The sequence below is a fragment of the Zootoca vivipara genome, chromosome 2, assembly GCF_965207765.1.
Source record: "Zootoca vivipara chromosome 2, rZooViv2.hap1.1, whole genome shotgun sequence".
In the NCBI taxonomy this organism is placed as follows: domain Eukaryota; kingdom Metazoa; phylum Chordata; class Lepidosauria; order Squamata; family Lacertidae; genus Zootoca; species Zootoca vivipara.
In genome coordinates, this window is record NC_142584.1 from 26195217 (window position 1) to 26207431 (window position 12215).

The 12215-nt window shown below is 43.6% G+C and overlaps 1 protein-coding gene across 5 annotated transcripts in view; it reads right to left on the minus strand.

Annotated features, from left to right (window-relative positions):
• The window catches only part of BAIAP2 (BAR/IMD domain containing adaptor protein 2), a 137247-nt gene that overhangs the window by 95351 nt on the left and 29681 nt on the right, over positions 1-12215 (minus strand). For all 5 annotated transcript variants that reach the window (XM_088663014.1, XM_088663016.1, XM_088663019.1 and 2 more), the window contains exon 2: positions 7185-7260. In XM_088663014.1, coding sequence (XP_088519140.1) covers positions 7185-7260 — 76 coding nt within the window. The remainder of the gene's footprint in view (positions 1-7184; positions 7261-12215) is intronic.

A 12215-nucleotide genomic window follows, 5' to 3' on the forward strand; every position in this document is an offset into this window, starting at 1 on the left:
GTTTGTTGACATTCCAATTGCACACGTCACTTTAATCAGATAAGAAGGGGGTTCCACTTAATCACAAGAACACATTGCATAGATTTGATTTAACACCGCAAAACTACATGTTCCAGCAAGTGCTACTGGATTAAACTGCTTGCGTTTCATAAGGATACAGATCAAGAGACAAGAGAGCGGGAGAAAATGGAATGGCCTTTAAGATTACAGAGTTGAGATCTGCAGATAGACTGCATTTATCAAAAACTGAAGCAAATGAAACCAGATTGCAAGATAAAAATTTCCTTCAGTAGCACCTTAAAGGCCAACTAAGTTTTTATTTTGGTATGAGCATTCGTGTGCATGCACACTTCTTCTGAAAAACTCAGTTGGTCTTTAAGGTGCTACTGAAGGAATTTTTTTATTTTGCTTCGACTCAGACCAACACGGCTACCTACCTTTTACCAGATTGCAAGAGTTAGTTCTCAAGAATGGATACCATATTAACCAGGCATCCCCAAACTGCGGCCATCCAGATGTTTTGGCCTACAACTCCCATGATCCCTAGGTAGCAGGACCTGTGGTCAGGGGTGATGGGAATTGCAGTCCAAAACATCTGGAGGGCCGAAGTTTGGGGATGCCTGGAATTAACCCACTTCCTTGTCTTGGAGCAGCATTTCTCAAAGAGTGTGCTGGGATACACCCAATGGCCTTTGGGCTACTTTCAAGGTGGCCTTAGTGCCACAGCCCACCCTGTGCCTCCTAGGTGTGCCATTGCCTTTTGTTCGGACCAGCACCAGCACCAGCAACTACCTGCATGCTGATTATGGGTGGCTGGGGGAAGAGCAGTTTGGAGCAGGCAGGTGGCAAGAAAAGTCTCCCTTCTATAAAAGGGAAAGGGCTGGAGGACATGTTGAAGAGATTAAGGAAGTGAGAGGTACGTGGTTAGCATTTATTATAATTATGAATAGTAAATAAACTAGGAACAGAAAAGGAGGATGTAAGAGAGGAAAGAAATTGTAGGAGGAATAAGTGAAGGTAAGAAGACCATAGAGGAGGTATAAAAGAAACTTGGAAGTTGGTGGGGGCTGAATATGGTACAAAACAAGTGTGAAAGGAGAATGGGAGAAGAAATCACAGATGATGACTAAAAATAGTTTCTCACAAGCTCATGGGAGTCAGAAGGGGGAAATATAAAAGAAAAAGACTCCCCCTGCCCCCACTTAGGCAAACTAATGCCCGGGGGCTGGATGTGGCCCAACCGCCTTCTGAATCTGGCCCACGGACAGTCTGGGAATCACTGTGTTTTTACATGAGTAGAATGTGTGCTTTTATTTAAAATGCATCTCTGGGTTATTTGTGGGGCATAGGACTTCGTTCATTCCCCCCCCTTTAGTCTGGCCCCCCACAAGGTCTGAGGCACAGTGGACTGGTTCCCTGCTGAAAAAGTTTGCTGACCCCTGCTCCAGATGAGCAAATTCTGCCTAAAATGGGAAGGCTGTCATGGTAACTCCAGAGCAAGCCTCTGCACTTAGCTTAAGGAACAATGCCGTGGCAAAGAATTTAGCCATTTCCAAAGATGGGTTGGGCATCAGCAGGAAGCAATGTTAGCAACTGCCCACTGGTTATGTCAAACTCTGCTTCCAGCTGCCACCATCTTTTAACTGGTGGGCCTCAGCAGTTTTCAGCCATCTCAAGTGGGCCCTGGTGATAGAAAGTTTGAGAACCTGTTTTTTAAAATCTACTTTTAGTTGCAGCACTTTATAAAAGTAAAAAATCTAAATGTGAAAGGGAGCAACAGCACAACAGTAGTATACATGTCTACTTAGAAGTAAGTTCCACTGAGTTCAACAGATCTAACTCAGATTAAAATGACAAAGCAGTGGTGTAGCTACACGGGCTTAAAATGCTTCTTCTTTGTAAAAGGTTTCCAAGATGATTAGTCTCTTTTAAAAATGTAGTTGGTGTTTGGTTTTTTTTAATACTAAACAGGTCTGGAAACAAATTTTATGAGATTATTTCAAGTTCTTCAATAAATCTCAGGGTCTGTAATCTTTAACTCAGGGGTCAGCAACCTTTTTCAGCCACCCACTATCCCTCAGACCATGTGGTGGGCCGGACTATATTTTTTTGGGGGGGGGGGTGAACAAATTCCTATGCCCCACAAATAACCCAGAGGTGCATTTTAAATAAAAGGACACATTCTACTCATGTAAAAACACCAGGCAGACCCCACAAATAACCCAGAGATGCATTTTAATAAAATGACACATTCTACTCATGTAAAAACACGCTGATTCCTGGACCATCTGCGGGCCTGATTGAGAAGGTGATTGGGCCGCATCCGGGCCACGGGCCTTAGGTTGCCTACCCCTGCCTTAACTCTTACAAGAAGAGCTCTCAGTTAGCTGTATATAGTTTTATGTAACTATATGTTTCCTGCTTTCATGTTACTCTTAGTCTTCCTCTTCATTAGATATACATTGCTTAACACAGGCATCCCCAAACTGCGGCCCTCCAGATGTTTTGGCCTACAACTCCCATGATCCCTAGCTAACAGGACCAGTGGTCCGGGATCATGGGAATTGTAGTCCAAAACATCTGGAGGGCCGAAGTTTGGGGATGCCTGGCTTAACACATACCTTCCCCCATTTCACAGGTGTACTTATCAACACTCTTATTAGCTTACCAAGGATAAATGCTGCCTTGGGTACAAATTTAATAAATAAATGCTCAAATGTATCGCCCTATTTACGCACTGCTGAAAACTTTTCCTGAGTGCCTGCTCAATGCCAAATTCACAGCCTCTGCAAGGGTTTCTCTGCAACAAGCGCTGGTTTGCATGCAACTCTGAGTCAAGTTGTTTGTTGTTCCCGTCTCCAAGCAGAGCAGAGCAAAATGGGAACAATTCAGTAGCATGCTGCTCAATCATGTTAAGCTAAAAACCACAGTTTACTATGACATGTGATGTGAACCAGCCCATTATGTATTGGGCACACAAATCCTACCCTTACAAATGTTATTTTGGGGTGTGGGTGGGTATGGGTGTATGTAACACTTTTATGTTAGCCCAAACCAGCAGGGCCACTATGGAGTTGCTTTTCATTCATTCCATGGTGTGTAACACTTGGGCTATACAGTATTTCAAAGTATTTTATACAGTGCTGTAAAATCAGCTATGGGCCATGACTCCCTGATGAAAACCACGACACTTCAAATTCTGTCAGCGTTCTTTAGGTAACATTTTGATCTCCTTTTAACAGCTTTTCAGGGTCAACCTCAAGATAATAAAATGCATATCAAGGGGTTGGTGGGCTTCTTCTTAATATAAGCTTCCTTTCTAGCAGAAAGATTGCCATGGCATGATTCCGACCAGGGCTTCATTCCTTCAGCTTCTTGTGAATGCTAAGACACAGTCTTGAAACCCATGAAATAATAATAAGAGAAGGAAGTGCAACCCTTGAGAATGTGTGGAGTTTGGTTCTTTACTGAGTAGCACTGGATTTCAAAAGCAGGCTAAAGACACCCAGTACTTCTTTTTCTCCTTAAGAAACTATTGGAGACTGCAGATCAGTACAAAGCATGTGCAAGGCATGTGCAAAGCAGTTCCATGTTGTACAGCATAGGTGCCAACTCCCTGGGACCCTGGGTGCCTGAGCACCCACAATATTCCCCCTCTGAAGGGGCCGGGCACCCACAAACTTGGGTGCCAGGGCCATGCATGCTGCAAGGCACCCACGGCCCTGGGCAACCACGGTCACAAGGCCAAGCTGGCACTCCTGTTGTACAGAATGTGCTGGAGTTGGTTTGAGAACATTTCCCTTAAGACTCGCTCAAGTGATGCAATGCTCACAAAGCTGACTCATCAGGTAGTTATTCCTTTTATTTAAGGTGGTTGGTGGTGGGGAAATCCCAGGAATGTTACTGAATTGCTGCTGCACTTAAACAAGCAGGCAGAGTCAGTAAGTGAAGCTGTCAAAGGGATCCTCGGGCCATCTAAAAGGGGGGAAAGGCTTTCAGGGAAAGCTTTCCTCTAGGGCTTTAACGAGGTTCAGGTGTTAGCAACTATAAAAAAAGGAAAAAAGCAATTAAGTTCTGCTTGCTAGCTAAAGTCCCTGGGGGTGGGAGGGACGAAAGTAGCCTGCACTACGGTACACAAAAGCTAGCAGCACAAATACCTAAGAGAAATAATGTACATGGCTGACCAAGCTCTTGTTTGGTTTGAACAAATGACACTGGCTGAAACACGTAGGAGATTTTCCACACCTGCCTAGGGCCAGCCAGCTGAAGCAGCCAGGGCAGGAAACCAGGCATATTAGGAGCACAACAGCAGCTACAAATCTACTAACTTTTGGGCAAACTGCCAAGCAGAAGGTAAAAAAAACCAAACCCATCCTTGAGAAAATGCCACTTCACATAACTCTCTCTGGTTTTGCTCTGAAGATTTTTTCAGTGTACACTTAAAAACGTACAATCTGAATGTGACGGACAGCTGTTTGGAAGAATCTGTGTGTCATACAGATACACTCAGCATGCAGGTGGGACTGGCTACAGTTCCCTGTGAAATGTAAATGTGGAAGAAAACCTGGTGGGGTTTGGGTTGTGGGTTTTTTTTTTTTTTTGCTGCCTATTGTATGACTTAAAAGTGCTCTTAAAAGTGGTTCTTAACTGTGTTATTCTGTGTTGGATGGAAGAATCCTGTGACCTCTTAAAGACTCGACTTTGAATTAAGGCATTGGCTTTAAAGAGTCAACTTTTGTAAGATACGGGATGATGAAGCAGGATCTTGCCTACGAAAGCTCCTGCCACACAAACATTTGATGCTAAGTAGACACTGAAGTCAAGGGGATTCAAGTGCCCTAATTATAGCCTTAGAATTCCCGATGAAGCCAATGGATCAAGTCCGCACCAACAAGTCAGTCATTATTAACTAAACTGGATGAAAGCCTTTGTCTAAGAATTGGATCGCTCTACTTTCTATTATTTATTTTCCATTTCTTTACTCATCCTTTGGTCCCAAGCACAGGTTACATCAACTAAAATACAGTCTATAAAACAAAACCACAAAACAGATACAACTAATAGCAAAATTTATGGGGAAGACAACTAAAAAAAGTTTACTCCGCTTCCAAAGGTCAGAGTAAACAGGCGTAGCCAACAGAAGATGTAAATTCAGTGCCAGATTCTCACTATGGAGTGAGAATTCCACAATTTTTGAGCTGCCACTTACACCTCTGTGGATGGCAGCATTACCAACAAGTGCTCCTCCACCCATCTTGATACCCAAACTGGTGGATGTGGTAGAAGTTTCTTCAGCTATTTGGGGCCCAAAGTCATTTAGAGCTTTATACATTAATGTAAACACAAATAGGCAACCAGTACAGGTGCTTCAGGTCAGGTGTGATATGACTCTTTGCAGTCATACCAGATTGCAACTGGTCCAGAATGAGGCAGCCAATCTCCAAAGAGTCTCTAAGGGTGGCCCCAAGTAGAATGTATTGCAGTAATCCAATCTGGAGGTTACCAGAGGATGAGTACAGTGGCCAAGTCCAAACAGGCTTCGCGATATCCCTTGCCCCTCACACTGGCAAACCAGCCGGAGCTGAAAATAGGCATTCCTAGCCACTGAGGCCACCTGAGCCTCTGGTGACAATACTGAAGCCAGGAGTATTTCCCACAGATCTACTCCTTCAAGGGAAGTGCGATCCCACCCAAAACAGGCTGCATCCCCATTTTCTGTGCTGAGGAACACAACACCTCTATCTTGTCTGGAATCAATTTCAATTTCCTCATCAACACCCAGCACAACACTGAACACCAGCCTTCCGATGAAAAGGTATGGAGAGATAAGAGCTCAATGTCATCCATGTGTTAATGACACCTTACTCCAAAACAGATGTTACCTCCCCAACAGCTACATATGAATATTAAAAGAGCATGGGGGCAGAATGCAGCCCTGAAGCATGGCACAGGTCAGTGCCCATGGCACAAAGTAATACCCCCCAATAGCTATTCTATGGAACAAAACTCCCAAATCAAAAACAGAACCTTCACAAAATGGTGCACAACCCCCACCACTTGGAGTCTGTCCAGGAGAGTAAAGGTAAAGGAACCCCTGACCATTAGGTCCAGTCGTGACCGACTCTGGGGTTGTGGCACTCATCTCGCATTATTGGCCAAGGGAGCCGGCGTACAACTTCCAGGTCATGTGGCCAGCATGACAATGCTGCTTCTGGCGAACCACACGGAAACGCCGTTTACCTTCCCGCCAGAGCGGTACCTATTTATATCTACTTGCACTTTGACGTGCTTTCAAACTGCTAGGTTGGCAGGAGCAGGGACCGAGCAACGGGAGCTCACCCCATCGCGGGGATTCGAACCGCCGACCTTCTGCTTGGCAAGCCCTAGGCTCTGTGGTTTAACCCACAGCGCCACCCACGTCCAGGAGAGTACTGAGGTCCAAATTATCAAAAGCGGCAGACAGATGAAGAAGAATGAGCAGGGTTGGACTCCCTTCATCTCTCTCTCGACACATGTAAACGAACAGGGAAACCAAAGCAGTTTTGATGCAATGGCTGGGCCTGAAGTCAGAATCAGATCGACCTGGATACTCAGCTTCTTCCAAGCATGCTTGAAGCTCGACCACCTTGAAGCTCAAAGTACCTTGCCCCCAAAGGGGACATTCAAGAGTGGTTGATAATTGTCAAACTTTTTTTTTTGTTTACTCATTTGGGATTTGCTAATGCAGCTTTGAAACATACATCTACACTGTAAAGTGTAGTGCTGGAACTTCTTTGCCATTAAAGATATATTTGAAGGTTTTAGGCAATCCAAAGAGGCTATTTGAGACAGGGTGAAATCACAAGTTGTGTTTATCATCTAGTTGTCAGTAAATCAGCAGCCTGTATCTGGCTCATCATTGCAAGGAAGATGTTTCATGTCACAGCTTTTTAAGCAGTGCGCTTTGTGACAGCCCTTCATGCTTCACATGTCATAGAATGATAATGCGCTTGTGTTTTAATTCAAAGAGCTGCTTTGCAGTCTGCCTTCGGCAGACAAGAGCATTTCCTGACATATTTTCTAAACTTCCAAGAGCAATGCCAACAACCTCAGCGACAAGATTTTTGCCATTCTCCCACACACACCTCTGCTACCACCCGATGCCACAGCCATGACAACAACATGCACAATTACACTTTGCTTACCTGCCAAGGCTTTTTCATAGTTCTTCCCCATGGAAATGAAGTTCCGGAGGCTGGGGTTGAACTGCTCCATTATAGTCTACAAAGAAAGAAAAACACACAAACAAACAATGCATTAGCAATTCAAGCACTTTGCTGAGAAAGCTACTAAAAGTGTTCTTCTGCTCCTTGTGTACACATGTGTGAATACAAGAGAGGCTGAGTCACACTATCCTACAGAATACAGCCTCGGAAACAGAATCTTCCCACAGACACGCACACCATGCGACACAGACAACACAAGCCAACAAGTCAAACGACATTTTACAAGGCAATGGGTGCATTTTTACAATTTGGTCCGGGATTCTAAGTCAACAGTTATGTATGAGAGGAATTCCAGAGACCACAAAGCTCTCTCCTATATGACTATTTTGCCAGAGCATAAACAAAATGAAGTATAAACCAGTACAAGGAAGCAGCAGCAGAAGAAGAAGAAAATCAGAAGAAGTAGGATAAGAACAGCTGGCAATTGGGCACTAACACTTCAGTCTGTAGACACAAAGCAAGGAAAAACATTGACAGCAAGCTTAAATTTGGCCAGACTTAGAAATGTGTTTATTTGTAGTCGTTATATGTATTCGCCTTGGTTCTCCTACAGAACATTGTGTAGGGGACTGGCTAACATTGCTATATATATTTCATACATTTAAACCATGCCTGGAAGTTCCAGTCAAATACAAGGGCCCTGGATGGGCAAAGCAGTGCAAGGCAGAAGCCTGCTTCTGTATTTAGCACCTCATGATGAGGAAGAATAATTGAGGAACCTTCATTTTTTCTTTTATAGTCACCACCGGCTTCCTGACAGAGATTCTTTATGGGCAATTAAAGCATTCTACTTAGCAAATTTTTAACCCTTTCTGTCTAGTGGGTGGTGTCAGCATACTGGGATTTCAGATTTTAACACCTTGTTATACATGTGGAACTGTTACCATTTACTGTAAATATATGAACAATGCCATTTATTTAATTACATATTTACTCCTAATGGATATGTGAGAGGGACAGAAAACACGTGAGAGTAAAATCAACTGCACACAGACCTTTCTGGTTCTGTTCTATCCTATCCCAGAGATCTGCCTTCACATTTTAAGTTTGAGCTCTTTTAAGAAAATGGTTTTTCCACCCACCAGCTTCTTTGGCTTATTTTATTATTGTAAAAACAGACACACTCAATACTGCTATGTTTGGCCAGGCTAGAAAATGCAGGGCAACAGTGTCTAACTAGAATTACATAGTGTGCCAAACAGATGAGTTCATACATTTTGGTTTAAAGGTGCCATTTAACAGTTGGAGGATAACAATTCATACCCTCCCTTTCTGAATAAGATACAGTACTCTCCAGGCAAGCTGCAGAACAGTCAATAAAAGCAATAAATACAATTCAAAGTTAAGACAGCAATATACAAATAGTAATTAAAAACACCATCAGCAGAGACACAAAGTTCTAAAAGGCTTCAGGATTAAACTCCATGCACCAACTACAAAGTAACAATGCATTTCATGAATGGCCAATGTGGTGCCATTCAGATATTGTTGAACTATAATTCCCATCATCCCTAACCAATGGCCATTCTGGCTGGAGCTAATGGGAGTGGGAGTCTGGAAGGAACACAATGTGGCAGCATTAATAATAAGGCCACTCTGCATAAAAGTCACTGCCATTCCATCATGACCAAAGACAGCTGGAGTTATGTCATGTGGTCTAACTGGAGATACATTTTAATGTATACCTTAAGTCCTGACAAAATACTTGGGAGACAATCTCTTATTCCTAGCTACATTCCTCCTTGCCATCAGAATCAGGTCATGCTATGGCGAAGCAGGTCCAGTGCCTGAAGGCAGTAACGAGATGGATGATGGCCAAGAAACTGAGACTGGCTCCTGATAGGATATCAGGAACGAGCCAGCAGTAAATCACACTGTGCAAGTTGGAACTAACTCTTTATTAGCAAAACACAATTGACACAGGAGTGCTAGGCATAAGGAGCATCTCCAATAGGTCTTGCCCCAATGAAGCAGTTGCTGTGACTGAAGGTCCCCCTCTCCCCATAGCTGCCTAAGTCCTCTCCTTTTCCAGGGCTTTTTCCAAGCTATCGGAAACTGTGTTTGTGCATTACCAAGCTTGTTACAGCAAGAGGGGGAAGACACCCATGATTCTTCACAGGCCTGACTCGTCTCTGCCTCTTGGTCTCCCTCATGCCACTCTCCTGCCTCAGCTTCTGACTCTGATCCTGGACTTCTCTCTGCCACAGACTCTCCAAGCTCACTAACTCCTGTTACTCCTTCAACTCCCGACACCTCCTCTCAGTCTTCCTCCTCCTCCCTCCTTTTGGTCCCACCAATCCCCAGGCTCTGAGCCTTCTTCCCCTGGGGGTTCCCCAGCTGGTTCCTCCCACCATTACTTTGCATCCAACCCATCCATGACATAAGACAGAGGTGCTGAGGAAGGGCAGTTCCCATGTCCAGGAAGCAGATAGATGACCTGTTCTAAACATGGCTGCACTCCCCTTCATGAAGCAGATTTATAGTATGGAAGTGTTTTTCTGTCACTTGATGCCTAGGTGACACAGAATGCCAGTTTCCTGCTGTGGTGCTTCCTAGACTGGTCTAGTAACCCATGCTCTGGTAGCCTCCCATTTAGATTCTAATGCACTCTACATGAAGTTACCTTGAAGACTGTTCAGAAGCTGCAATCAGCCACCAGAGTATTGAGTGACATGGCTTGTTCTAACCATAGAACCTGTTTTACAAGAGCAGCACTGGTTACCACTTGTATGGTAATAACTTGGATGTATCCATGTATCAACTTGCTTGGAACCCTCAGATTTATAGGAGAGGACCTTCTGGAGGTGATACATCAGGTGGTGATAACGTATGGTCTGTGGTGGCTCTCTACCTGTGGAACTCCTCATCAGAAAAACAGCTGGCATCTACATTGCATGGGTGGGAGGTATCTGTTCACCAAGACATTTGGGCACAGTTTATCAGTGTTGCCCATTTGTAATGGAGACTGCTGTTCGCATGGATTCTAGGACTAGTCTTAGTTTGTTATATTTTGTTTTAATAATTTTTGCCCATAAGCCATCCTGAGGTTATTTATTACAGAGAATGGTATAGAAATTCATTGACTAGAATGCATGAGTGAATAACAGAAGCACCAAACTGGCTCAGTAGCAGGTAAGAAAAATTGGCACAAACGGTTGAGCAGGCTTCCTCAAACTCTGCCCTCCAGGTGTTTTTGGCCTACAACTCCCATGATCCCTAGCTAGCAGGGATGATGGGAATTGTAGTCTCAAAACATCTGGCGGGCAGAGTTAGAGGAAGCCTGCTGTTGAGCATTGTGACTATTTTTCTTTGGAGACCTCGCCTCATTGGTCTGCAGCAAATACTTTCCGGTGCTTTTGTTCTCCAGAAAAATTAACTGTTGAAGCAGCAGCTCATTAAGTAACTTGCTCATAGATCAAAGTGCAAGAACAAAGCGTGCATCCACAGCCAGGACATTTCACTTTGCTATTCTTGACCCTTAAACATGTAGACAGGATTTCTGCTAGCTAACAAGGTGAAACATAGGTTTAGGTAGGTTTATGGACCGAGGACAAGGTGGTTGGACAGTGTTCTCGAAGCTACGAACATGAGTTTGACCAAACTGCGGGAGGCAGTGCAAGACAGGAGTGCCTGGCGTGCTATGGTCCATGGGGTCACGAAGAGTCGGACACGACTAAACGACTAAACAACAACAACAAGACATGCACACCCCTAACCCGCACATGACCAATACAAAGAATGGCAAAGTTCATTAGAAAATGCTGAAACTGATAAACAACTGGATAAAGATTGAGCCCAAGCTTTGAATTTGAACAGGCCAGATTTAAAGGCTAACCAATAGGAATGCCATATTCTGTTGAAGGCACCAAGAAAGAGAGGGGAAACAGGCCACGAAATGAGAGGATTCAAGGACAAGAAGAACTCTCACCTCCAGTTACCAAACTATGTACTTTTAGACTTCTACATAATCACCAAAGAGAATGGGCTCTTTGTTAAGTGTGTCACAAGCTGTGAATGAGTCTCCTACCTACCTTAGCTCTACAATCTAGAAAGTCATTCAATCACTTTGTAACTATGGCACCTTACAAATAAGATGAGGAATTCACTAGAAGCAGAACTAATTCTGTGCTTTCAGATTGAGAATCTAACCCCTGAACTAATGGAAATTTCATATTGCAGTAAGGAAAGCCACAGGCAGATAACAGAGGACTGGGGAAACAGCCTAGTATCAGAACAACAAGCTCACTGCATAGTTCATGGAACTTTTATATCAAGAGTCTGCATGATCTCTAATGCATGAAGTTTGTTGTCTTCTTTTTCCTTCATAGGTTGGCATCTACAGTGGTACCTCGGTTTACAAACACAATTGGTTCCGGAAGTCTGTACTTAACCTGAAGCATACTTAACCTGAAGCGAACTTTCCCATTGAAAGTAATGGAAAGTGGATTAATCCGTTCCAGACAAGTCTGCGGAGTACTTAAAACTGAAAATACTCAAACTGAGACGTACTTAAACCGAGGTTTACAATGGATGATATTTTTCCTACTTTGGCTACATTTTTTAATGGCTTGACACATTGGCTAACTGACCAGTGGCTCTCTTACAAATTAATAAAACAAGCCATCTGGGCATTTCCACAGTTACGACCCGACCAGTCACATACAAATTCTATTTTCCTATCACTTCCCTATTGCTGAAATACTATCCTAGAATATTAACATACCATGCACGGGACTCTTAAAGACAAGTAAAATGCAACAGGGGGAAAGATGCTGGGGCAGTTTTGGCCACTCCCTGGAATTCAGAACTGGCATTCACCAACACTGCATCCTATCCACAATGGGTTTTCCTTCCATGTGAACTTGCCAAGGTTTTTTTTTCTTTTTAATCTTGATAAAAGATTAAAAAGATAAAATACATGAACAGAAGCCCAAGCTTACCTGGCAATTG